The 27,561-nt window shown below is 36.5% G+C and overlaps 1 protein-coding gene across 1 annotated transcript in view; it reads right to left on the bottom strand.

Moving 5' to 3' along the window:
- The window catches only part of NR2C1 (nuclear receptor subfamily 2 group C member 1), a 40,853-nt gene extending 13,758 nt beyond the window's left edge, over nucleotides 1-27,095 (bottom strand). The window contains exons 1-9 of the mRNA XM_035901000.1: nucleotides 27,020-27,095; nucleotides 22,343-22,450; nucleotides 17,258-17,488; nucleotides 13,865-13,946; nucleotides 10,935-11,114; nucleotides 8,316-8,463; nucleotides 8,124-8,214; nucleotides 6,624-6,808; nucleotides 3,017-3,179 (exon numbers count right to left, since the gene is read on the bottom strand). Of these exons, the coding sequence (XP_035756893.1) occupies nucleotides 3,017-3,179; nucleotides 6,624-6,808; nucleotides 8,124-8,214; nucleotides 8,316-8,463; nucleotides 10,935-11,114; nucleotides 13,865-13,946; nucleotides 17,258-17,488; nucleotides 22,343-22,450; nucleotides 27,020-27,073 (1,242 nt within the window). The 5' untranslated portion in view covers nucleotides 27,074-27,095. The remainder of the gene's footprint in view (nucleotides 1-3,016; nucleotides 3,180-6,623; nucleotides 6,809-8,123; nucleotides 8,215-8,315; nucleotides 8,464-10,934; nucleotides 11,115-13,864; nucleotides 13,947-17,257; nucleotides 17,489-22,342; nucleotides 22,451-27,019) is intronic.
- Nucleotides 27,096-27,561: the final 466 nt, after the last annotated feature.

Genomic DNA, 27,561 nt, shown 5'->3' with positions numbered 1-27,561 from the left:
ATGTAGAATCATTTGGCTTAAACATCTGAGTAAACAGAAATGGTAATCACAGATCATCCTGCTTTTGACAGCCTTCCTGGAAAGGGGACAATCCCTCACTTTAACAAGCAATTCTCTTTGCTGCCACAGTCATACACTATTTTGATATCAAATGAAAGAAAAACAATGTAGATGAGAACAAACATGATTTATATTCCATTTGTTTCAGAGCTGATACAGTATCTTTGTTTGATGTGTCTTCATAAAATTACTTCTGAAAATAACATAAATCACTTTTCCCCATGCTGTTTTGTTTTCTCATGATGATTCGCAGTGTACTGTACTACTACATGTAGCTTAAGAATTTTAAGTGATACACTGAATTCTGTTGGAAAAGCAGGATGTTATACAAACTGTAAGAAGAATAATAAGAATTACTTTCTGGTTACAGCAACCATTTGTTTTTCGAAAATCCCCTGAAATTAGACAACTTCATCCGGAATGCTTGCTGAATCTAGCTAACCATTTTCTTCATATAGGTTATTAAAGGAAAATTATTACTGCTAATTCACCTATGAAGATAACAATATTTGGAGATCCAGAGAGGAGCTTCTCACCAAAAGGTGACTGCCTGATAAACATCTTAGTTCGGGATGTAGCTATTAAAAAATTATGTGAAGTCCTATTTACTAAAAAATTTAAATTGAAGTAGTAGCACTGTGCAGGCATTTGATTGTTATAAATCTACTCCTTTTTCCTTCAAAACCCAACCAAAGTACCTGAATTGGACTGAAATTGGGAGTATTTTTGATTCAGAAAATTTATCTTCACAATGAAGCTCTATAAAACACTTTTAATAAGTAGATTTGTATTTTAAAATGTCCCTGTAGAAGACAGTGAAAATCAACCAAAAAAAAAAAAAAAAGTGCAAGTCAGTTATTTTTCTTTCTTCATAAAAACATGGTAAGAAAAAAAATCAGTCTTAGAGTTTCTTTTAAGTGAAAAAGGAAAATTGTTTTTTAAATAAACATGAGATAATCCTGAAATAAAATTGAATGACTGCCTACTAGCCACACTGTTATACGCTATAAGAACTACAAAGCAACAAAAAAAAGCAAAAATCTTTTTTTTTTTTCCATCTTTGTCTTAGGTAAATATTCATGTCTGGGACACCTGGAAATGGAAAATCCCAAATAAAACTCAACTTTTGAGGCATTTTCAAAGAATAAACATTTTAGAATAAAAATTTTAGAAGAATCATTGCAATTAAAATGAAGTTGCTTACATTTATACAGAGACAAATACATAAAAAATACAAACACAGAGGCATCATTACTTCCTAAAGCTTCTCCCAGAGGAGTGGAATAAGTGGCCTGAAAAATTAGAGGAGGTACCACAATTCCTGGGGAGGGTGCATGTGAATTCTGTTTCATGGAACATCTTTTTTTGTACTTTTAGTTAATATTTTATAAATTAATATATCCTTTGATGTGTGAGTAAAATACCTAATACACAGCTGCTCCCAAGTCCTAAAAATACAATCAATATACATCAGAAAGGACCAGCTCTATCTTTCTCAAGGTACGCGAGTAAAAGCAGTGGTGTTACCCGTATACGTGAAGAAAGTGGGATTTGACCCAAAACTGCTAAATAGTGTTGTAGTTTTATCTTCAGAAATTAATACTTCTTAATATAATGGTTTGGCTAACACAATTTAAAAAAAAAATCTTGACATTTTCCTTAGAGGGATGTTTATTTGAGTGATCAAAACGTGCTGATGAGAGTGTGTTGTGGTTTAACCCCAGCCAGCAACCAAGCCCCACACAGCCGCTCGCACACTCCCCCCTGGTGGGATGGGGGAGAGAACTGGAAGAGTAAAAGTGAGAGAACTCATGGGCTGAGATAAAGGCAGTTTAATAATTGGAAAAAAAAATAATAAATGCAAAGGCAAACAATAAAAAAAATTAAAATAACAAAGAAAAAGAAATAAAACCCAAGAAAGACAAGTGATGCAAATGAAAACAATTGCTCTCCAACTGACTGATGCTCGGCAGCCCCCGAGCAACCTCACCTCTAAGACAAGTGATGCAAATGAAAACAATTGCTCTCTAACTGACTGATGCTCGGCAGCCCCCCAAGTAACCTCACATCTAGTTTTATTGCTGAGCATAACATCATATGGTGTGGGATATCCCTGTGGTCAGTTGGGGTCAGCTGTCGCAGCTGTGCCCCCTCCCTGCTCGCTGGTGGGGTGGGGTGAGAGGCAGGGAAGGCCCTGGCTCTGTGCGCTGCTCAGTAGGAACGAAAGCATCCCTGTGATACCGACCCTGTTCTCAGCACAAACCCAAAACAGAGCCCTGTACCAGCTACTGTGAAGAAAATTAACTCCATCCCAGCCAAAAACAGCACAGAGGGGCAAAGTTTAATACAATGCCTGGTACTGAAGGAGTTTTCAGATGAGGAAGCTTTTTGATTTGTCCGTGAATAAGATGATGAAAAAAATGGATAGAAGAATTTCTGCAGGCTCGTAAAATGAGAAATAAAGCCAGAAAATTAATAGCTCACTAAAAAAGAAACTGTTTTCCCTTAATGATTAAAGTCAATTAATACCACACTAAAATTGGGTATGTACACGAAGGAGAAACTGACAAATACACTTAGGAGTCTCAAAATCCAGCTGCAGATCGCATCAGATCCACCTGTTAACAAGTGAGAATATGGATGCTGACTGTCTGCTTCCTGCAGCTCTTGTCTATGTAAATCCATTTGCACGGATTACCTAGTATTTTTAAGATAAGAAGCTATAAAATAAACAGTGTGGCTAAACCACTGAAGAGAGCTGTATGTTTTCCCAAACAAATAGTTAACCGGTGAACAAAAGCAGTGCATTCATCAGAAATTAATGCCAATACCTGAATAAATAAGACATTCAAAGTAAGATTTAATCAGATCATGATTTTATATTACTCTGTTAAAATGGTTATAAATAGTAGTTAAAATGGTTATAAATAGTAGCAGTGAAAAAAGTATTAAGTACCCTGAATGCTACATGTGCATCACTGAGTAGTGGCCCCTCTATTTCAACGATATTCATGCTCGTTTCTCCACCAATCAGCTGTACACCGGCTTCAATACTTTCAGAGTTCTGACACGCCGCACTCTCTCCTGGATTTAATGCTTTTGCAAGAGTATCAAATGCCCTGTAAGATCACAACAAACAAACAAAAAAGAAAATAAAATTTCATTTTAGAGACTGTTTCAATTTAGGAGGAACCTGCACATGTCTGGAACCTGTATTTAGATGTCTGTTTCAAAGAACCAGATTTGGAAAATAGAAGTCAGTAGCGTGCTTTTCCTGACACTTCACCGAACAAAATCCCTGAAAACTCCAACTTGCAGCAGCTCTGAAACAAAAATTAGCAGCAGATCCTGTTCACACTAGTTGCCAACAAATTCACAGTTTTGACATATTGATTGTGCTGCTGAATCACAGTTTGCCTTTCAAGATCTCTTTAGTGATGTTTACCAAAGAGTGCTGGCATGAGCATTTTGAGGACATGATCATCAGACCGCTGTTAAAGCAACTTAATGCATGTATAAATTTTACAGATTTTTGCTGCTATGAAGCACAAACAGAATAAGCTTTTTTTTTTAAAAAAAGTAACGAGTTGTGGTTAGGTTATTCAACTTCATTTGAAAAGACTGTTTTGAAATATATAAGAGAAAGCATCCTCATCCTTTCAATACCACCCTTAGTATCCTTTGATGTGGGGCAGCGACTCCTGTCACGTGCACAAATGTTACAGGGCAGGTGTCAGGACAAGCACAGCTATATTACTCATTATTCTGCTGCTTGTTAACAGATCTGTTGTTTTTCTGTTCACAAATACACCTGAGAACCAAACTGATACTATCTTCAATCAAAAATATACAGACTTGATCACTGCGTACAGACAGATGATGTATCCTGAGAGCAGTATCATCTGCATACAGTGTTGCCTGGAAAGCTTATGCACTGAGGTCTGAAAACTTTACAAAAGCTGATTATCAGCTTGTATGTAGAGCTGATTCTCAATTTACAGAGACCACAGAATTGAAAATCACTGATTTAATGCCAAAGTCTGGAGCAGAACTTTGCCACCTTCTCTTCCTCCCTACTCCCTAGCTATCCACATTCATTAACATGCTAAAAAAAAAAATCTAAATGTTTACTGTGGTTGGCATAACCATTTACAACCAAATGAAACTTCACAGTAAAAGAGCTGCTGATACTGCCTCAGGCTTCAGATGGTAAATGAACTAGTTTTTGGTCCTACACTAGTCTGTATACCTTGATGTGTACACATGAGGCTGACTGGGGCAAGCACAAGTGGACTACACAGATATACCTGGGACGTTTTCTGTCTCCAGTATACAGAAGGTAGGCATAAAGGGAATGCATTCATGGCTAAGCTCTAGAAGTTATCATACTGGACTCCAGCTAGATCTGAGTTTCAGGTCCTGTGTGGCTCCCTCTTGGCAGCCTTTGTTAGAATAGGCAAACCCAGCAGCTCAGTCACAGCTGCTTCTTAGGAAAAATAGGACCTCTGCAGGGCTCTTTATGTAGCAGTGACAGAAATGTAAGAGAGGAACAAGATCTCTTCTTTCCCCAAAAGGTAAATGTCATACGCATCTGCCACGATGCTGTGTTTACTCTAGTGTAGGCTGAAGAGTCCTTTTTAAATAGCGTGGACAAGTACACTGGTTAACCGTGCCTGCCCATGATCCTTTGTTTCCAACTTATTCTTTGGTGTTTGCTTTCAAAGAAATCTTCTCCCTCCTATCTCATCAACTGGGTCTAGTAAGCCAGCAGAAGCCAGCAGCTTTGCTTCCTCATGGCACAGCACTGTGGGTCCTTTCATACATGAAGCCCCAACACGAGCAATGCTTGCAAGGTGAAACACCAAGGAAATGAGAATCTAGAACAAAGCTTGCCTGGAAGCTATGAAGACCTAGCCCACAAAGTGAGGAAAAAAAGGTATAATTAACATTAAAGTACATAGTATTGACATCCTTTGCCAGAAATGACCTTGGTTCTCTTTTTATTTGGCTTAGTCACTAACAGATATATAAGACTGCTGATAAACTGTAAAATATGAGCATAGATAATGAAGCCATTAGAGGATAAGGCATATAACATTACAATATAAAAGCAGTGGAATGCTGGCAAAGTTGTACACGAAATTTGTCCCAGCAAAAGTGAAAGCTTAAATACTGTAGCTGCAAGCAATGGAATATAATAAAATACATGAAAACACGGATGGATAAAACTTGCTTCCTGAAATCTCTTAAACTGCTTTTCTTCAGTAAACATCTGTGCCTGTTAGATCAAGCTGGCACAGGGCCTGGCAAGAAAAATCAAAGGTTTAGTTAAAAATTTTAATTTCTACTTGGGTAACAACTTCCCTTTCACAGGAATATTTAACTTGAACCTCCCCACTGGAAATCTATTAGGTAACCTACTGGACAAGAATATGCATTAAGCTGAATCAGAGCTCTTTCAAGCTCTCTGAGAGAACTTGATGCATTTTCATAAACAGATTTTTAAAACTGAACAGAAACACTGACATTGGTAAAAGCAAGCATCTGAAAATGCCAGGAAGCAAAGAAATGAGAGATTACTACATCTTTTTGAACAGCCATAGTATTGAATGAAGTTTATCAGCACGTACTACAATACTATTTACACAGCATGTTCTTATATTCTTTACCGAGGAGGACACAGCAAAAGCCCAAATCAGCACCTATATAAAGTCACAATGATTTTCTAAGCAGCATATAAAGACATGAGCAGAACAATGCATTTCTGTTTGCAATTGCTTTGTATAAGCAGTAGAGACCATAAGGGAAATCCTCAACTTCAGTGACTACAAACTACTTCACTGTATACCAATCTTTCTTTCCTTGATGGATTTACTCCACATACACATTTGCAAAACCGCACGTACAATGTAGATGGTGCATAAAGGAATATTGCTGGGACAGCTGTCGGAAGCTTGCATGAGATGACAACCAAGGAAGAACATGATTGTGATTGACAGAATATTCTGTGTAGTACGTACTCAGTTATCTTACACATATGCCCACCAAAATGGCTCAGTTAAAACCAACACAAGACACAAGTCTGTAAGCTATTCAATGAATGTATTTGTATTGATGGTGAGAATTCTGACTTCTCCTGTGTAGAAAGAAAATGCTTTTCAAGCGACTAATAGATACAGGCATTAAACTACTTACACATATTAGATCTCTTAAGAAACAGTTTTCCAGGATGATACAAAGTATTAAGTACTAAGACGACAGTACAAGACCTAACACTTGTTATTAAGGCCAACCAAAAGGGAAGAAAATCAGCTCTAACATTTACATTGAAATTCATTTTAAGTACAAACAACTAAGAGACTTTATTTCTCAAATGGAGCTTCCTTATAATTTCACCTGGAAGAATCCTACAAGATTGTTCTCATGCTCTACAGGAGCTTAGGCTGTTACTACTATTATTTTTAATGCAAATAGATTTCCTACACGGTGCTGATTTACTTAATAGTCTGAATTGGCAGACACTTCTTGAAAAGAATAGTATTTTCAAGTGTAACATGCCTTACCTTGTAACATCACTGCTAGCTTGTTCTTCTTGCTGGAGTTCAGATAATGATGCATCTCCATTACTCAAACTCTCAATCATAGATAGCTCTGTACTGCTTTGTGACATGTCTTTGCATTTACTGAGATTTGCTAATGAAGTCACGACGTTTGCCAGAGTACTTAAATCTCCCTGACATGCTTCAACCTAAGGGAAAAGTATAGCTTTTAATTCTCTCATATTGGCAGCAGTTAACTTGCAATAGAAGAATCTTAACTTTTACATAAATGAAGAATCGAGCATGTGAATAAGCCTGTAAGAAAATTATTGTTTTCAGTAAATGGGCAATCATAAGGCAGCAATTAGACACTGCACTGCTTCTAAAATATGAAATATTTAGACATTTACTTTTTACAAGTAATAGCTTTGTATTTCTTTCAGAAAGAATGCTACAGTTAGTAAGCAAGTGCAGAAAGATAATTTATCATCTCCACTCACTAGTCATTCACCAGGACTAGATTAGACTGGACTAGATTACGTTTTTAGCATCTTCCTTCCTTCCTCGTGTACATGAGTCAGTAGTAGTAGGGTAGGAGAATGTGTGAAAAGAAGGAATGGATAAAAAGTCACCTTTAAAAGCAAGCAGAAAAAGAAGTCTGCTGCAGCCTTTTTGGTTTTTATGTCTTTAACTGCAAGGGAACAAGGTGATTCAGTACTGACCAGCAACTCAGGCAGCAAGACATATTTCTCACCCTGCTGCCCCCCGCCCGCCCCCCAAATTAATAAGGGAAGTGCATGATTACAGATGAATATGCTGCTGCTAACACAAGCACACTACATGTCATCTAGCTTGCGTTGTCATACTCTACAGACAGAGCCACGGAAAGTGAAATGGGATAAACAACTTTTGATTGGGCCCTTTGCAGAGTGAGGCAAAAATGCATGAAAACAGTATGAGGTAATTTAGTATCAGCCAGAAAAATACAAAAGCTTCCTACTGTGCACGCATAGGGAAGTTACCACATGGCTTTAGTGGATCAGTAAGTGTAAGAAAATGGAAACAAAGGAAAACCAGCTCAGAAATAAGATTGTTGCTGAGATAGTTCATATTAGCTTTGCAAAAAAATTAGTGATTCAGGGGAGAAAAACCCTAACAGTATTCATGAAATGCACTGTGATAATGCCATGTGAAGTTTTGCAAACACCTCACTTTATTGGTACAAAAGAAATATCCAAGTGTCAGGATTGCCCAATACAAAGAAAAATAATGCAGCCCTTAAAGGTCTCTAAAAACACAGAGGAGGGCATTTACTTTGTAGAGTATTTAGCATTTTTACTATGCAAGGCTAAAAGCATTCTTGTGAAGAAAAGGCATTTGCAACACTGACTAACATTGTAAAGGAGTGTTTTAACAATTAATTTAACAAAACAGAAGTACAACAAAACAGAACACCCTTCCCTCACTACATACACAATTACAGCGATCAACTCTACTTAATAGATCAGTCATATCGTTACATACCTTATCCGGAGTCATCAGCACAGCAGGCTCACTTTTTATTGCAGACTGATGAATGTTAACAAACATTCCCGATTCCAGAAGGCCCGTTGATCTGACACAGAACAGCAAACATTTTAATTTTGATTAATTTTAAAATCAATTTTCCCTGCTTCAAGAAACAGAGATAGCTGCTTCTGAGTAGAATTTACATACCTTGCTGTTTCATTGTCTGTTACAAAAGTTGGAGTTGCAGCTAGTGGACTACGAAGATCTTTCCGAATGTAGATCTTTTCTGTAGAAGCCGCACAGTTTGAAGATTTTTCTCTTGACACTTCGATAGGTTTCCTCTCACACTGCACAGCTAACAAAATAATATGTAACTAGTAAGTCACATCCCAAACTACAGACTAAGAAATAATCCTTTTTTCCCCCCCTTCTATTTAATCTGCAATTTTAATAATGATTCTGAAAATAGCTAACTTAAATAAAAAAAATCAAAAAAATCCCATAACCAATAAGCTAACAACTGGGGTAAAAAACAAGACACCGTTTTGATTTGTTCCTAATGAAATGATGTAGTAGACGAAGTCTGAGACCAAACATAGAGACACTAGATTTTTCAAGTTACAATGAAGGGAGAAATCCACTTATACCTTATTTTTTATTTGGATCTAAGTTGAGACTTACAGCTTCTCATTCTCTCAATTTCACTATCCCACACTCTCAATTAATTTGTAAAGGACTCATGGAACCCTTTTCCATGGATCGTGGGTCTGTGTTGAACCTACTTAACTTTATGCACTTAAAGAAGCTTCTGAAGTTAGGACCTTAGACAATACAGAGGGAAAAGGACATTCACAAAGTTCAGTTCATACCATTTAAGATCTGGGCAACATCCTGACCCACAATCACTGACTTCAAAGAAGCAGCAGATTTTAAATTTGAATAGCTCAGTGAAACTAGGTGGAATGAATCTGGGCTTTAGCCTACAGATACATCACCTTGCTTTGGATGAATCAGAGAACATTAAAATGAAACTTAGAGTACTATACCGTATGGGGAACTCTCTAGCTCTATGAAATAAGCTAAAAGAAACCAGTTTACAGTTTGATTTTAAAAGTTGAAAAGGAAAATTTAATTTCTGGAAAAATAACATAACATTACTGTTACAGTAAGCTTAATTAATAAAAGGTATTCACAAAGTACAAATATTTTAAAAATATGCAGTAAGTTTTTCCACAATTTTAAAGTCGTGCAAGTAATTTTATAGATTGGAATAAGATCCTGAAAGAGGGTCACAAACCAGGGCTATACATAATTTAAAATATGCATCAATTCACCAGCCTGATAAGACTGACTGCTGGCTAGCAGAGCCTCTTTAATACTGTACTGCACATGGAAACTGTTTAAGCCTGTGAAGAGAATCCTGAATGTCCATTATTTTAAAACACAAGGAAAACAGGAAAAAAAAGCTAACTGTGTTTTCTTCAGTTATGCAGTTTTGGAAAATGTGTAACTAAAGAAAAAAGTTTAAAAGCTTTCAAGTTAGTAGTAGAGTGTGATGCTATTGGAATTTTTACATTGGTAAGTATCATAAAACCCAATGTCCTAGTATCATCAAGCACTGACAATGCCATTAAAGCTAGCCCCTAACTCACAAACGGTGCTTTGAAGGGGTGGGAGGGAGATGGAGGCAATAGTTTTTTATATTCCTTTGCTAACCCTGTGCTTGCTAGCTGGACCTGAGTTGGCTGAGAAAGGGCCCAGACTTCTTCGAGGGATAAATAACCCCACTGAGAGAGCTACAGTACAAGACGGTGCTGAATTTTGTCTCCTCTCCCCACTCCACTGAGGAATGAAACTTCTTATCCCCAAACAATCCTCTCCTCCGCTCAGTATTCCCCCACAACGCAGAGATCCTTTTCCTACCTTCTGACCCCTAACCCCAGTGATTTTGTTCTGCTTGAAAAATCTTGGGGAGGGGAGCAAAGCACTGCCAGCTGAACTAGAGGGTAAAGGGGTAAAGATCCACTTTCACCTCCCCAGCTTTTCCTCCCTTTCTGAATTAATTTCCCCCATGCTGGAAACGTGTTGCTGGTTTCTGCGGACAGAAGCAGGGCTCTAAGGAGGGGAGTTGTCCACAGAGGTTCAAAGAGGGTCCGCAAAACAGAGCTGGATGGCAGAGAGCAGAGCACATGACTAATACTGTGCTTATAGCAACAGTGTGGCAGTATTGGCGCTGAAGAATTCATCTTTTGCTTGATTTTCTGCGTATTTAGTATTCTGATACTGTGGTGGTATTACAGTATCACTATGCCCCATGTATAGAAATCTAAAAAGGAACTTGAAATCTATAGGAATCAGTAAGAACTGATCTCTAGATCACTATGGATCTCTGTACTGTGAATGAATGCGTTGTCTCTGCAGAGCTTTGCCAAGAGTGAACAGCAATTGCCAGCAACCTCAGTTGTAGACAAAGTGACAAGAAGGTAGAAGGATTCAAAACATTCATTAGCTTCATTTACACATAGGAAAAATTGAGCTGCATATATAAAAACCAAACATGAAGACATGCTTGATGTTTGCCACCTAACAAGTCATTCACTTTTACCACATGCAAAGGGCTTAATAAGTTGTCAAGCAATATGTATGCTTGAAAACATTTCAGACATCTGATACACCAAACTTGCACAAGTCTTCAAAGGAAAGAGATACAATTATTTAAAAACATAAAATCAAGATAATAATTCGTATTAATATACTGCATATATTTTGTAGCACAAACTTTAACACAGCTGCCAGCTAAAATAATTTACACTTAATCAGACTTACAATCTTGTTTCATCCCAAATGCGATGCATCTCTGCAGCCTACAGTACTGACATCGATTCCGGTGGTGTTTGTTAATGACACAGTCTTTTGTTCCTCGGCACGAATAAACTAAATTCTTCCGTATACTCCTTTTAAAGAATCCTTTGCATCCCTCACAAGTTACTGCTCCATAGTGACGCCCTAGTTACAGAACGACATAAATCGTGACATTAATTTTACACTGTAATACTATTTTTTTTAGAGTTTGTATTTATTAAAAACAAAGGATTTGCTATTTTACCCAGAAAAATAACACTTTTTTTCCCCATAGGTTACAGATCTTAAAGTATACTGTGGCTATAAAACAACATAAAAAAGCAAGTGAGCCATTTTTCTAGTTCAAAGCACTTAAACAGGACAGACTTTACAAATAGACAAGTTGCTTATTAAATTCTTGCTGAGGCTGTTGACAGCAGTGTTAAAAAAAGCTAGGAAAACAGGTTAGCAAGAACATAGAAGATATTCTTTTAATTTATACATTCTTTAGCAATTTTTTAAAAATCCCCACAGTCAAGCCCTGTTATTGCTCATTACAAATTCAGTTGTTGAAATTATATGCATGAAATCTAATGGAACCATGGAAAGCACAAACATGGCATTTGACAGCAGTAGGTAATCACTTCGAAGCTTTACTTTCACCTTTCAGGGTAATGGTACATCCTTAAGTTCTTTCAGTAAAATTTCAATGAGAGAATCTAAAACAGCTAAATAATTTTTTAATAAAATCAGTTCTTCTGTGAATTTTCTAATATATAATACTAACATATAAAAATTCCTAGGATATACTACACAAACACATCGAGTTTAACAATTATTTTTCAGAAGCAAATTGTTTTGATTCTGCTATAGCACAAAATAAAAATATTACTAAAAAGTACTGGTTTTGATTAAGGCATGCTTGGCAAGTCCAACAACGTTAATTCTATGATCCTGAAGAAAAAAAAAAAAAATTCTAAACCCAGAGATCACTGACACTCAAAATACATACTGCTGAGGCACCAAGGCTGCTCTTTGAACTAAGTAGGGCATATTACAGAAATAAATCTCGAATATGAACTAATGTAAGGGAAAATGTATTTTTAGATTCTTTCCTCACTCCTCACAAACTTTTTTTTAAGAGACACCAATCTTGCCTGCCTGAAGTTTCTAGAAATTCTGATAGGTTTTCTAGATTCCTTTATCGCAACTGTATTACCACATTATTAAAATGTGAAATATCTATGAAAATGTATTTTATATTAAAAGAACATCATTGGAAGTAACATTTTAACAGCAGCTGGATTGTGAATACTTCTTTCCAAATTGCCTGGGCTGCTGCTTCACCTGCTCTTTGATGTAGCTTCTTGGACTTCAGCTTGGAGGTGACTGTAGAGCAGTTTGCATGACACTGCTTGTCACAGGAGGCTCTCCAGAACCTGCAGCAGCTCAGGGAAACCTGGCACTCTCCTCAAATTCACTACCAGTGCTTGACAACCCTGGGTCAGGACAGAAGGACCATCTCCTGGGATCTCTAGCCTCTCAAGGAATACTTCACCCCTCTACTGGGGAGCCAGAGCAATCTTGCAATTGGAACAGACTAACCAAATCTTTGCATTATGTTTGGCAGAAATTTCCTTTGAGATGGGTGAAATCTGGCACATATTTAGAGCTCTAGAAACTAAAATTTTTATGCTAAACTTTGCTGCAGTACAAAATTATTAATTGATTTTATTTTCTAGGCAGCTTGCTCTAAATCCTACTACTTCTCATGATAATATCCTAACACTAATTGCTTCTTCCTCCGGGCCTCCCATTTTTATATACTTTATTTCTATTGCTTCCCAAAAGGAGCATTTAACTGCAGCTGTCGTATTCTGATATTACTGGAGGTCCATCACATGGACTTCATACTGACAAACCATAAGAATTTTCTGACGGAGCAACCATTTACCTACATAGTCTAATTTTAGCTAACTAAGTAAAGAGCAAAGTTAAATATCTCATATTTCTTACACTCCATTATCTTCTGTAACAAAGAAAGTGCAAAGAAAAAGGAGCTTTCAGCTGAACCATGCTGAGGAACAGCCCTTGTAGTTCTCTCTCTCTCTTTTTTAAACATTAAATAAAAAAGGCAAGTCACCCTCTCAGTAATTCCACCTCTGACAGATCTGGAACACCTGGTGGCAGGCACACGTGCAAAGGAATGGAGGAGACAGAGCTCTCCAGCGCACTGCTCCTCCTAGTTTTCTTTCCAGTCTCTTAATATCATTACACAAAATTTAGTGCACGAAAGATTTTTCTTTTCTTACCTTAGCACTCTACTTTGGTGGCAATATATGAGTATACTATTCCTATTATTTTTTACTGGAACTATAATGCATTTTTACAATTTTGGCAATGGTTCTTCAAATAACTAACTGTCCTGCATAAATCTCACATTAGCACTTTTTTCATATACTCCCTTGTCTACTGGTTTTATATTTAATGAACGGGTTTTTCGTATATTTTAAGAGAACCTGTCAACAATAATGAAGTTCACCACATGGCCTTATTTTAAGAAAAAAAAACCCTCTCAACATTGTCGCTTAAGTAATTTTATCAACCAAATTTTTATAACAGAAAATTAAATTTATCAGCCTAAGAAAAAAAGGCAAAAATTATCTGGTAGAAAACATTCTATTTATGACACAAACCAACAATAAGTAAGTCCACCCATGGACACTAGAGTAACAGTTAGTGTAATTCTCCACTGAAAGAGTAATACATTCTTTCAGTTTGTATATGTATGTATATATGAGTATATGCATGCAAACTTATATAGCTTTGGAAGAATTTTAAACCGCTTTTATAAAATTGCACCAGCTTAAAAAGAAAAAAAAAAAAAAAAAAGAAAGAAAGAAAAAAGTAAATACCTGATGCCTTGTCTCCACATACAACACACAGATCAAACACTTTATTTAGGCCCTGTTCATTGGGAGAGTTGTCTGTTAAAATCTGGAAAAAGAAAGTGCAAGAATTTAATTTTTATTTTTCTTACTGTCAAGAAAGATTAAAATAAATCAAAGTATGAGGTTTTCTTGACTATATTTTACAGTCTTCATAGACACGAAGGAGCTACCTGCCATGCCACTGAGCTCCTTTTTAGGATGGAACCGAAGTTTTACTTGTAATACTTCTGAAAAGACTTCAGGTTTTCATTTATCTAAATACTACCTCCGCAGAACAGACTGACATTTTGAAAAACATTTAGTGTCTGCACACTCTTACCTTTTGTTCGACTTTGTATTTATACCTTAATGACTTGTTCATAGTATAAAAGAGACATTGGTATTAAACAGATGGAACACAAGAAAGCCAACCTTGTAAAGGTTGTAAAATATCTACCTTCAGATTTATTAACTTTTTAAATAATAAATATAAATGGTGGACCAGCAGAAAATGTACTCTGGACACTATTAAGTGGTATATAGTTTGGCTTTCAGTAACAGTTTGACATTATTAAAGTACTCTGGCCTTGTCTCATTCATTTATCTCTGGTACCTGTAAACTTTATTAAGCACACATTATCAGAACCCCAGCACTACAGGGCAGGTGCTATAGCCTTCCATTTGATCTTAAAAAACTCTATCCTATTGCGACATAAATAAAGCACAGCAAAAAATGTAAAAAAGGAACACACATGATCACGAGTAACAACCAAGCATCATCTTGACAATAATCAAGTGGAAAAACCCAAACTATTCTTCCCATTAAAAAGAGATTATAATTTAGAAGTTTTAAGAGTTTCTAACTTCTACTGTGTCTTAACGGGAAGTCAGACTCTCATTCTTGCTTTGCATATTCAAAACAGGACCACCGATAGAAAGAAAGATAAGATACTGAAACAAAGTACCCTATCTTCTATAGAGAAAATTAAGAAATCACTTTTTCTTGAAAGTTTGGAAGATAATACAGACGATGTATACAGGAATATTTAACAGGCATGCTTCTTTCTAGTTAGCCTTTGTTAACAATACCGTCTCAAAGATTCATCTATTAAATTTTCTTTTAATATAACATCTTTTTAAGAAAAATAATATTGATGAGTTAGAAGAATATTTCTCTTTCTTTCCTTCCTAATTTCTATTACTAACATGATGTATTTTCATGATATTATACAAAATATATAAAAACAAATTTTAAGTCCTTCCATAAATGAAACCTGCACTGCAATGGGACGTTCCACATAAGGAAGGACTACAGTATTTGGCCTATGAGGAGACAAAAATCCCAGACTCAGAGAAGTCATCAACTGACCTTGAACATGAAGAATAAAAATTGATTAAGATGAAGAAGAATCACTGAAGGAGAAATAGACGATGGGGAAAAGGGCCTTGCCAAATGAGTCAATGTAAATACACGATGCAATAAAGGAGAGGTTTTTTGCAGAGCAAACGAATGGGCATTTCAAGTGAAGGCTACAGAAGAATAACAAAAAAGGTGAAACTGCAGATGAAAAGATCATTTAGGGAAGAAAATATGAAAGATCCTAAAGAGGATGCAGTTGAACAACAAATGAATGGTACTTTCTATTTCACCAACTTTAAGTGGGAAAAAATTCTCTAACCATATGTATAAACTGACAACAGAAAAACCTAAATAAACTGACAGAATACCCCTTTGTCTAACTAACCTGTTTTGCCCAAACTGCACAACCAGACCTGGAGCTTTTAATTTTTTGTCCAGACTTTCCCTATATCTGATTTTAGCTCTTTAAACCAGTGTGGCACACTTCTCATCTGGTTTATACTTCTGTTGAGGTTTACTTAGAATAGAAAACTTATGATGCCATTAAACATGCTTAAAATCGGTAAGATTGACTTTTGTTATTGCTCCCCCCTATTCATAGCAATCAAATTCTCTAGAGCAAGGGTCTTGGATGTCCATTTGCAAAGACTTGTGAGTTTCAAAAAAATATGCAATACAGAGATATGTTTCAAGCTTTCACAACATGTGGGTAGTGAATCGGAATCACAGACTGGCTCTCAGAAGAGCACAAATTAAAAAGATCTGGGGGCTTCAGTTAGGGAGAGAGATTACTTGAAAGAGGATATTATAGTGACTTATAAAAACAATAGAATCCTTTATTGCTGTTTCTTATAGTGCAAGAGATACCTAATTAAATATTTCTCTCAGAAGATTAAATTAACTAAAGTATTCTTTGCACAACATACAATTACACTATGGGATATTATCCAGACCAAAGCATATATGGTCTATATAAATAACAAAAAAGGTTATTAAACTTTAGTGGCAGCTATCAAATGTGGTGGTCTCACTGCAATCTCCAAATCAGGAGGTCGCTTTAAACCATCAACTAATGGAAGCAAAAGGATATGCTCAGAAGGATCATTATTTACTTGTCCACTTTTTAATACCTTTCCTTAAGCACTTGTTTCTGACCATTGTTTAAGCTATTAAGTGGACTGTAGCTATCCTGATGTTGCCTGGCCTACCACACTGATATATTTAAACAGCACCATAAATGTACAGGGGTACACAATATGCAATAACTATGCCTTAGCTGGAGTGTAGTGATCTCCTACTTCATGCTGAAGGAGCTCAGATCTCCCAGGTCTTCTGCGTGTTCTTCACGCTCCTCATATCGGTGCCATCCCATCCTTGCCATGTAAGGATATGGGGCAGAAATCTTGGAAGTTGGAGGGTGAGGACTCCCACACAATGTGTGTGGGAGCAAGGTGCACTGGGGACCAGTTTAGGGAGTTACAACCCTGACTAGTTACAATCTCACATTAGTAAATCCAGAATCTTTAGTGTGTTTTTCCCACCCCCACTGAGTAATGTACTTCCCTACTAAAGTCTCTTGGATAAACTACCTTGGAGTACAATTCACACAGCTGAACAGTAGTTACAACAACGTACAAAAAGAAAAACAAGCAGAAGGAAATGTTAAATGATAAGGACAAGGGAGCAAAGAGTGTTTTCAACAATACATGAAAACAGACGAAGAGTCAGTGAAGCAGAAATAAAGAAGGACTGTTGGTACAGCAGGAGCTGGAAATGACAGTAAAAATAACAGTATTCTTTCTAATCTCATGAGCCAGGGTATAAATTCCAAAAGCAATAGATTTACAAAAAAAAAGTTGTCTTTATAATTTCGAAGTATCCATAAGGAGTCCTAATGCAAGGGAAAGTATACAGTTAAAAAAAAGCTCAAAAGAGAACCCAGACAGACATATTTGGAAATAAAACATCCCCTCTTATCCCATTTGAACCAAAATTATGAAATAAAGTGGATTATCTACCTGGATGTGTTGTGCAGATATATCAGGGGATGCAAAAAACAGTTGGTTGACACCTGCAGCATCTGGAGTTGCTAGGATAACTTTTCCTGGAGTGGAATCTTGTCTGGCAAGGATCACCTTGCTTGGGGTAGAGCCATCATGATTTGTTAAGATGAACTGCTTGCCTGCTGAGCTCTGATCAAGTGCTGTAACAATCTGAATCTTCTGGCCCGTCTGCTGATCTGTGACAATCTAATAATACATTTATCTCAAATTGTTATGGTAATTTAAGTTCACCTTTAGGGCCCAATTTGGGCACTTGAAGAAAATGGGAATTTTGCCTTTGACATTTGTTAAGCAGGATCTTCTTCCCCTCTGTCACACAAGAGTGAAGTAAACTCAGGTGAAACCTTGGATTTTCACTGTATTTGAAACACACTTCCATCAGGGGTGTTTGAAGTCAAAACCTGAATTCATACCCGAGTTTTACAAATGGCCCGTGCTTTTACAACACTACTTGAACCTCCCGACAAATTCTAGCATACAGAATTCAATGAAGCTCAGCCCTAGGACCCATCAGGTTATGAGAAATCTTAATTCTTGAATTCACTGCATACCACATGAAGTACTTAGCACCTCCCAGATTTGGCTGCTTAACAAGAAACTTCTTAGAAACACAAATGTAGACTTCCAAGTGAAAAAAGTAAGCATCAAACAGCAAGAAAAGCAATAATCTTGTTGCACCTGTGTACACATTTTAGGCTTAATTTTTTTTGGTCTTTTTTTACACATATAGTCCTAAATAAAATAAATAAAACAGAATCTCTCTCCCTGCCATTTTTTCTTTTTTTTTTTTTAAAGGAAAAACTTACTTTTCTGGTTCATTTAATAATCAAGAACAGATCTACAGACTGGTTTTTTTTTTCATTTTATCCCTATTTTAAAGCACAAATACAGCAGAACTTTATTTGATAATCCATTGAAACTCCATTTTTGCCAGCTTTGTCAGAAGATTATAATCCTCAGCGAAAATAATCAGGATTCCATAATTCTTCCATTATAAATATCACTTTTAGTCCCTTCTTGCCTTTCTCCATCATAATGCCTATATGGAAAACTGCCTGGTTTATTCTGGAGTCTAAGGAGAACCATCCTACAAAGACTGTTTTCTGCAAACTAATTTTGAACTAGAGATCAATAAAATAGTTCCAATTATTTTTTTTTACCTATAACCAAATAGACATGTCCATCTATCCATCCCTAACATTTATATGGTCCTCACTACTGATGAAACGGTTTATTTCATGGCCTAACACTTAAAACTAGTTTCATGCAATTAGGGCAGCAATATTAATTATATTTGCTAGGTGGAGAACAGGGGCACAACTGAATGAGGCATAATTTCACACAAGTCTTTAACAAATTCGCTATTGCACCTTCACAACTAGCTTGTTACTTTCTCTAAATGTTGAATATACTTAAATTTGTGTAAAAAAAACTGTGTATAGCTTATGTTTTGTAAAGACAAGCAGCAAGAGATATAAACTATTGAGTACCTGATTTCAGCAGTTATAAATCAATATTGCCACTTTCAAATATACAGAAATTATGAGTTTCAAAATATACAAAAGGAATCTGTTTCCCTCAGGTGGCCTTTTGCTATTAACATTTTCATGACTCAAATTTAATTTTTTCTCTGCAAAACACAATTAAAAGCTTATTTAAGAGACACGTCCAGATAAGATGATAAAACTCCAGAGGCTAAAGATCCAAGAAAAGAATATAAATTATCGTGAGTTAATGGTTATCAACATGATTAATACAGGGTTTTCCATCGTTTTCTCAGATACCCACATATCTGGGACCACAAATGACTATAGCAGTCCCCTATTTCTCCTTTCTATTCCTTTATGTTGGTTCTTTAGAAGGCAAACTTTCTCGCCCTTTTAATTCCCTTCTGTGCTTAACTTTCTCCTTCCATTCTGTTTTTCTTCATTTTACAATCTTTATTTTTCCTGTCATTTCTGGCTATTTTCAAAGTAGCTGATGTTCACTTCCCCTTCTCTCCAAACCCATCTACTTTACTGGGATCAGGAGAAATCCAATGGATGTTATCCTCAACAGGGTGCATACATGTGCAAAAGCCAAGCACAGAATATTGTGCTGTTTAGTCTTGAGTTTCCAGGTCTGCTCTTTCAAAGACACTCTTAGCTAAAACCTGTCTCCCTGTCAAAACTTAAAAGCGCAACCACATATACATCAAAAAAGGCATATGCTTGACCTAGTTAGGTTTATACAAAGCATGGTATAAAACTAACTCAAAACCCAGCATGTCCCAAACAGTAAAGATAGAAATTTTAACTAAAGGTGAAATTATTTTTTTGGGTATAGATATATAAGCTAGATTATTTTTTTTTCATATTGTAGTCCAGTTTCATCATTTTAAAAAGGTATGTATTTGTAGATAAATATGGCAGGACAGTAGGCAGAAGAACCATTGCTATTTCACACAATTCATTTCACCTCCTATTTAACAAATAGTGTCCCAATTCTTCAAATGGCTTCCTGCAATTCTAGGAGGACGCCCCCCCGCCCCCACGTAGTTTTCACTACATGATAGAGTAGGTATAGTGTTACGTTAATATCCATACAAAGCTATTCAATCTGCACAAATGGTTTCTGTGGCTGTCAAGCATTTGACAACTGACAGAGAAAGCAGTTTAAACAAATAAGCACAGTCTGCCTGCAGCTGGCCTCTTAGGGCCATGTACCTGCAAAAACTCCACCTAAATTGCAATGGCACTCTGAAAAGTGGAGCAGTCCACCAAAGCACAACAACTTGCAGTACCTAAATATTGAGATAAGAGAAAAAAGTAATCAGAGGGAAAAAGAAAACCACTTATGTTTCTCAAGGGAATCCATCATGGCTCAGTGACAATACATGATGTTTTTTAATTATCTGAAATTCAGTATCGCTAAAGGGATAATGTTATAAAACAGGAATATATTAATTCAGAACTGTCTGCTTAAAAAATACACTTCTCCCATGTATTTCATTTAAGCACCCTGATGACAATGGAGAACAGTACTTTCCTTCATTGCTTTTAAGCCTTGTCCGTTAACAAGTTTTGACTCCCATTTTAACATAATTTCAATAAATTAAATACCTCAATAATTCTGTGTTCCTATTTTGGAAAAAAAAGGAGGTGTCTAAACACAGAAGACTAATCCACTTGTTTATAACAGAGCTGGTTTTGAACAGAAATGTCTAACAACAGCAAATGTGACATTCAACTTTTATCCTAGAGAAATGTTAGCATTACCTAAAAAGGGTGACTAATGAAGTATGTTTTGAACAGTATTTTGTATTTCAAGATTTCATATAATTATTTATGTGCATTTAACAAATAAAGGAAATATACTGAAAGTATAAACTCAAAATGAATTAATTTAACATGTATTTTGAACATTTCTTTGAGATGCATTTGTTCCTACAAACTACGCTTCGCATAAATTCTGCTTTGAGGAACGTTTTCACTACTAAGTTCTCTCTCATATCTAAATAATTATTACTGATATTGGTGACGTTTGTAGACGCCTGTTGCAAGAAGGATGCCATTTGACTGAGTGTTTTTCCACCCCTATCAATAGACAACCACCCCCCCCAAAGCGCTTACCATCTATTTTGAAACAGTAATCAACGAGCGTGGTGAAAAAAGATAAGGGACAAAGTAGCCAGGTTAGAAACAAATGATCTTCCAGCTACATGAGATGATGAAAAACTATATACAATGCCCTGTCCCTAGAAATACAATTCTTCTACGTTCATCACACTTGCAGCAATTACAGCACCTACCCAAAAGTAGTTCTCCTCCCGCAAAACAGGTGACAAACAAGGGTTAGAAGCCTGCCACTGGCTTTGAACCAACAGAACTGTCCTGCTGTTCAACAATAAAGGCTCATGGGTTTGTTATGCCGTCGTCCCACATTCAGACCCTGATGCTGAAATTACATTAAATGGCTTCACACTACAGGACATTATAGCATACAGGTATTGACAATGAAAACACAAGATAAAGAGATGCTGGTTAACTGATTAACATAAATTAGTTAATAAAAGGTACAGCTGCAAACAAAGGATAGAAAAGGAGCGGAGGTAGCTGAAAGAATAAAGATCGACTGGATAGATGAGACTGGTACCATGACTAGAGCACAGGTAGGGGGTGATAAAACAAGAGATCATGTATGGGGGGAGGCTGTGAAGAGTAGGAGGGTTGAAAGCTTGAATGCAATGCACTGAAACAGGAAAAAACAGTGGAAAATATTAACGAGGGAAGCCAGAAAAAGCAGCCAAGATTATACTAGTAGCTGGCTTGCTTAAATAAGAACGTTTTTGTATGCAACAACATATATCTGAGAATACTTTTAAAATTTATTCTACAGTTGATATTTTTCTCTAGGATGAAATCTAAAAATAAAATGTTTTCAAGGACATGCACTGACTTTTAAAGGGGTAAAATACAAAATTTATTCCCCAAATCCTCCTAATCTCCATATACACACATCTATGTTAACTGCCTACATTGCCAAAAACATCCTACTCTCACTTGAATTGAAGATTATTATCTGGCCAAGCTATGAATTAGCATATCAGGACAAATGACACTGGTTGGGACAACCAAAAACCAGTATCCTTCTCAGACATTAGGTCACCTTGCACTTTTTCATTACTTGTATCAATGACACCATGCAGTATTTCCCTCCCACCCTGCTGCAAAATTTTCCAACAATTCAGTTGAATTACCAAATCTAAAAATTATTCAGCTTTTAAAAAGCAGTATCATTACAGTATTGGGAGAAGTCTTTTTCTGTTCAGTGGTTACAATTTTTTTGTAACTCTTAAAATTCTTAGGAGGGGGAATAAAAAAAAGGGGTATGCATTGGAATGATGTTTATTCCTGTTTATATAGAAATTATCTCTGCCACCCAGGGCTGAATATTTACATTCAAGCAAATAATATGACACAAATAAAAAAGAACCATATGTGAAAACTGGCAGAAGTAATAGTTCATTTCTGCTTCTAAAACATATCAGATGAAGCATACCTGTATACGTTGTGGTAAAGAGAGGCCTGAATCTGCAGGGACAATCTGTATTCGTTGTGCTGTCCCATCCATTAGTGTTTGTGTAACAGCTCCCTGGGAATGGGTAATCTAGAAAAAAAGAAATAAATGTAATGGATTGACAATGGATACACTACCTTAAGGATGGATACACTACCTTAACGGACGAAACCTTAAGGTTTCATCAAGTTCTGATTCCTCTGCACAAGGCAATGGGAAGTCTGACACTCTCACTGTATAAGGAATGCAAATGCTTGTAATCTGATTTAATAACTTAAATTTGCTAGTTAGAAAATTCTGTTTGTTTCACTGTTTTACGCCCATTTTGAAATACCTTCCAATCTGAAATTTAGAAACACTTTAAGTAAAACAATTCCTTGTTGACAGGTCCATTAAGTCAATCAGACTGAATATTTATTACTGTTGTTGTTCATGAGACACATACTAAACACAGTACCTTTCATCATAGCTGTGCTACATTTATACTAAAGTATTTTTACAAAAGACAAAAGCATTTTTGGTGTGGAAACAAAGCAATTGGCCTTTTCTGTCCTGTTTCTGTTGTTCTGTTAAAGCAGCGAAACCAGAACAACAGAATTCTGTATTGTGGAACTATCAAGAAACTTAGAGAAAATTAATTAAATGCATGAAGTTGGCAAGCAGTGCATCTTAGAACAAATTTAAATCTTAGTGTGAATGCTCTCAGACACGACTTGTGGAAGTGCTTTAACAATTACCAGTATTTAAAAATTCTTCACATGCTATAGCCAAAGGTATATGGGGGAGGGTATTATTCATTGAATTATTTGTCAATAAAAATCAAGAAGTACAGCTGCTATTTACAGAGGCTTGATCAGAAAGGCAAGACTTTTCATAGTACAAAGTAAGTTTCTCAAACTGAAATTTGTCTTAAATTCCTGAGTAACTCCCTGAACTTTTTGCAGTTCAAAAACTCTGGATCATTGTGCAATTCTGTATTAATAATAATTCTGAGTATTTACCATTATAAAAATGCTTTTCAACTGCCATCTCCCACCATCAAGAATTAATATTGAGAATATATATCTATATCTGCAGTAAAAGGTACTGTTTCATAACAGGTTGAGAGCTTTTTTGTTCCTCCTGGATCAGCTTCCTGATTTTGCAACCATACCACCATGTCAAGGCTAGTACCAGCAGAAGAAAGGAGACAAAAACACAGAGCTGGAGGTGAGTATGAGAAGGGGAAGGAGCAGTGGGTAAGACTTCCCTTCTCCTTACAGCAGAAATACAAGCTCCCATCAGCCTAAAAGCTGATTTTGAAATTTTACCTGAAAATGCACTACTTCTGGTACTAGTCTCAGATCTTACAACCTACTTGCTCCTGTCCCTTCAGTTTGGTAGATAAAACTGGTTGGCTAGTCATTCAGTGATCTGGAATAGGACACTGATGCAGGCTAAAAAGCAGCCCAGCACACAGACAGACAAACAAAAGCTATTCTTAGCCCAGAACAAACCTTCAGCCCAGATCTCCACAATGCTCAGAAGCAGATGCATCAGAGCAAATGAGAGAGTGGGATTAAGCTGCTGGGGGGATTGCTTAAGGTGCCAGCAGCATCAAAAGAAATGCTTGTCAAACTACTGCCCAAGCCATTTTCAAACACTGCTTCCTAAAAATACGGATATTTCACAAGTAAAATACTTTCCATATTCAAGCAATTCATCCACTTCTCTGCTTAAGTAAAGGACAAAGAAGAGTTTATTATACAGCAACATTTAGAGTTTGATACTTTCAAGCACTGAAATTCTGCATCAGCCTTTCAAATGACATATACACGTGGTGATTTACAGGCAATCGTAGTTTTATGTTAATTTATCTTTGCTTTACAAAATAGGCTACATAATCCAGGACTGTGTAAGGTAAAACTGCTCTTCAACCCCACAAAATGTCAACTTGACAGTTTTAATTCAATACAGAATACATTTTTTTATTGCTGTTCAAAAAAAAATTGATAATGATAAGAATAACCACAGTATTTGTTAAAAATTGTATTTTGTATGTGCATGACAGACTCTGTTTTGACATATACAGAGCTTTCCTCTGTTACTGTTACCTGGCAGGAGTGTGGAAACAAACCACCATATACTTAGTGTACCCAATCGCAGATTAAAGAAAGAAGATTGCTGCAGGGTCTTAACAGACAACTTTCCTACATCAATCAAGGAATGTGATCTTGATGTAGAAATATTATCTCACACTCAGCAAAACATGATGAGCAGTTGGCAGAATTTGAGAAAAGATAAATATTGTGCAATATTCCACATAAGCAAGGCTATAAATTCTTTTTAAGTTTTGCTTTTATGCAACCCTCACCCCCACATTAACAAAAACACATTTGTGAACATCATCATAAAATCATTTGTGATAATTTTGTGTTTTAAAATGCTTCATGAACAAGAATTAATATTATAAAGAAGTAAAAACCTATGGCACAGAACACTTCTGATCATTATCTCAATGAGACACAGGAGCACCTTCCATTCTCCTTAGAATGGGAACACTTGTCTTTTTCCTTTCATGTTCTACTCATGTAAATTCTTCTTGTAAATTCAATTAAAATCACTTCAACATTCAAGAGAATTACAAATGCTAGCAAAAATACTGTTGAACTTCCATAGGCCTTAAACTGTGGTTTTCAATGCTTACACTGAATAGGAACATGACAAAACAATTATAGCTGGTAGGTCACAGGTAGGTAGGAATGTAAGATATTACATGAAGGTCCCTGTAAAACCACTTTCCTCGCTGACTCTACCTTTCAGGCAGCGCACTCATGCATGGCGTGCACCTTTGACAGTAATTTTGGCTTACAGAGTCCCACCTTGTACTGCCCTGGGTGATGCTTTTCAGTCCTTCTAACCATGTGCCAGGTTGGGTTGCACCTTATACTAGATAAGGGAACTGACACCAACTGTGAGGGAGAAGACCCTCCTCCACTATCCTGTAATTTTTTTTTTCCATTTTGTCCACCACATGAACACACAGAGAGCTTACACGAGCGAGACTAGCACTGCCTGAGAATAAGTGGCTAGGTGAGGACTGAGGAATGCTTAAGCCGCACTGCTGCCAAGTAAGACATGTCGGTCTCAGGCACAGTAAAACCTTGCTAAAGGACAAATCCTAATTTGCACTGCTGACAGAATGATATCCATGAAAACTGTAAAGCTGTAGTTTCACCATGAACAGAAACAGCCAACACCTCTCTTCAGTGTTGCACCTCCGCTCCCTCTGTCTTCTCCCCTGCCTGCCTTTGGCTACCAGCCATCTCCTTTACACTGGCTCTGGTACCCATTACAACCTTCTCAGACCCTACTCCACACATTAACCCGGCAGAAAACATTCTGCTGGTTTTGGCTGGGTTAGCTTGCTGCCAGTGTGGAAATTAAATAAGGTAAGAAACAGAAAAAGGTCCTTCCCTCTCCCGTCGCACTGAGATACTAAGTCAGGTCAGTGTCTCATAGAATCACATTACAAAATTGAGAATCAACCCTTACAGAGGCTAAAAACCATCATCACACCACCCTCTTTTCTGAGTGAAACATACACTTCAGTTAGCTTTCACTAGCCTGTACTTTCAAGAAAAAAAAAAAAATTCAACAGGAAATACAGCACTATTTAGACCTCCACAAGGAATTATATTACCAAAACAAAACTACACTAAACACCATTTTCACCTATAAAGAGGACAAGTGAGAAAAAGAAAACACCACACATCACATAAATCACTTCTGTCCTTTGAGATAGCCTTAGCAACACTCAGATGCTACAACAATGAAAGCTATAAGAATTTATACAGGATAGAATTAATCATCCCACCCACCCCCAACCTTTCTATTTGAAACAAAGACTGAGAGGAACTAAAGTTACTTGAAAAGTAAGTCTCTGTCTAGACAAGAAACCAAGAGTGGATATTTCAAGCTAAAGAATACCATTTAAGATAAATAAGATACTGCTTCTATCTAATTTAAAGTGCTGTTAATTTCAAACAGACTATACTCTGATGAAACTTTCCAGGCAAACATGTATACTCTTATCCACACTCCCAAACTATCTGTGTGTCTCTGAGGTTCTCTGGCTGCAGTACACAGGTTCTGCACACAGGTTACAGAAAATGAAAACCAGAAGTTAGCAGCAACAAGAGTTCAATCTTCTTTTTGACTCATACCAAACACCAACATATATTTTATGAGTGAAGAGCATGGCAAACCTTTACTCATGAAAACAAAAATGACAACTGAAGCAATTGCTTAAATGGAAAGTAAAAGCTATGTACTGACAACTCTCTTGACTGTAAATTTTGTAAGTGAAACTGAGCAAAGCAATCCTACAATCAGAGGGCTCTCTGAAGACCATTACAGGCCCCAAAAGCAGAGCTGAACGGCTAGTCACTTACTGGAAACACTGCTTAGCTTCATTTCTGCGGTGCAAACTTTGGCAAAAAAGACTTTACAGCATAACTTTGAAACAGATATAATAAGTTCTTCTAGTCTTCCATGGGAGAGTCTCCTGAAGCTTTGGGTGAACTAAAAATTATTTTGTCTTGTGATTTTGGTTTTTACCTATCAGTCTGGGCGTTTTATTATTCAATGTCTCTTAAACAGGACTCAAAATTTATGTACCTCTCCCATTTGCTGTTCAATAATTTGGTGGGCCAGTTCCTCTATGGCTGCCATGATCTTTAGTCACCAGAATTTCCTGTCAAAGAAAGGAAAGAAGATGCTTAACATCTACAGCCTCAATAGTAAAAATATCTCGGGGAAAATACAGTTCACATAAGTAAAATATGTTTATAGTTGTCTGAAGGCGACATCCCTGCAGAATTTGATGTTTGATTATACTATAAAAATAATAATTTATTTTCATTTTCTAAACTTCTGTATCTTTTTACACTAATAACTCACACAGAGGCTTCCTACTTTTCCCCTTCTGCATCATAAACTCCCTGTGAGAACAGAAATTTATTACTGACCATGACATCACCAGGGACATAATTAACATCTTAAAAACTGGAAGAATGCCAATTTTGTTAATGCAAATCAAGGGGGGTGGGGTGGAGGGGAATGTATCTTCTTCTGAACCCATACTGATTTTTTAAGTATTAACAGGAGTGTTTGAAGGTCGATTTTGTAATTAATAGGAGGCACTACATGGGAAGCAGAAA

This window comes from Egretta garzetta, unplaced genomic scaffold, assembly GCF_000687185.1.
Source record: "Egretta garzetta isolate BGI_Z169 unplaced genomic scaffold, ASM68718v1 scaffold38, whole genome shotgun sequence".
Lineage (NCBI taxonomy): Eukaryota > Metazoa > Chordata > Aves > Pelecaniformes > Ardeidae > Egretta > Egretta garzetta.
Note: the sequence above shows the minus strand (reverse complement) of the source record. Positions and strands in the feature narration are given on the sequence as shown.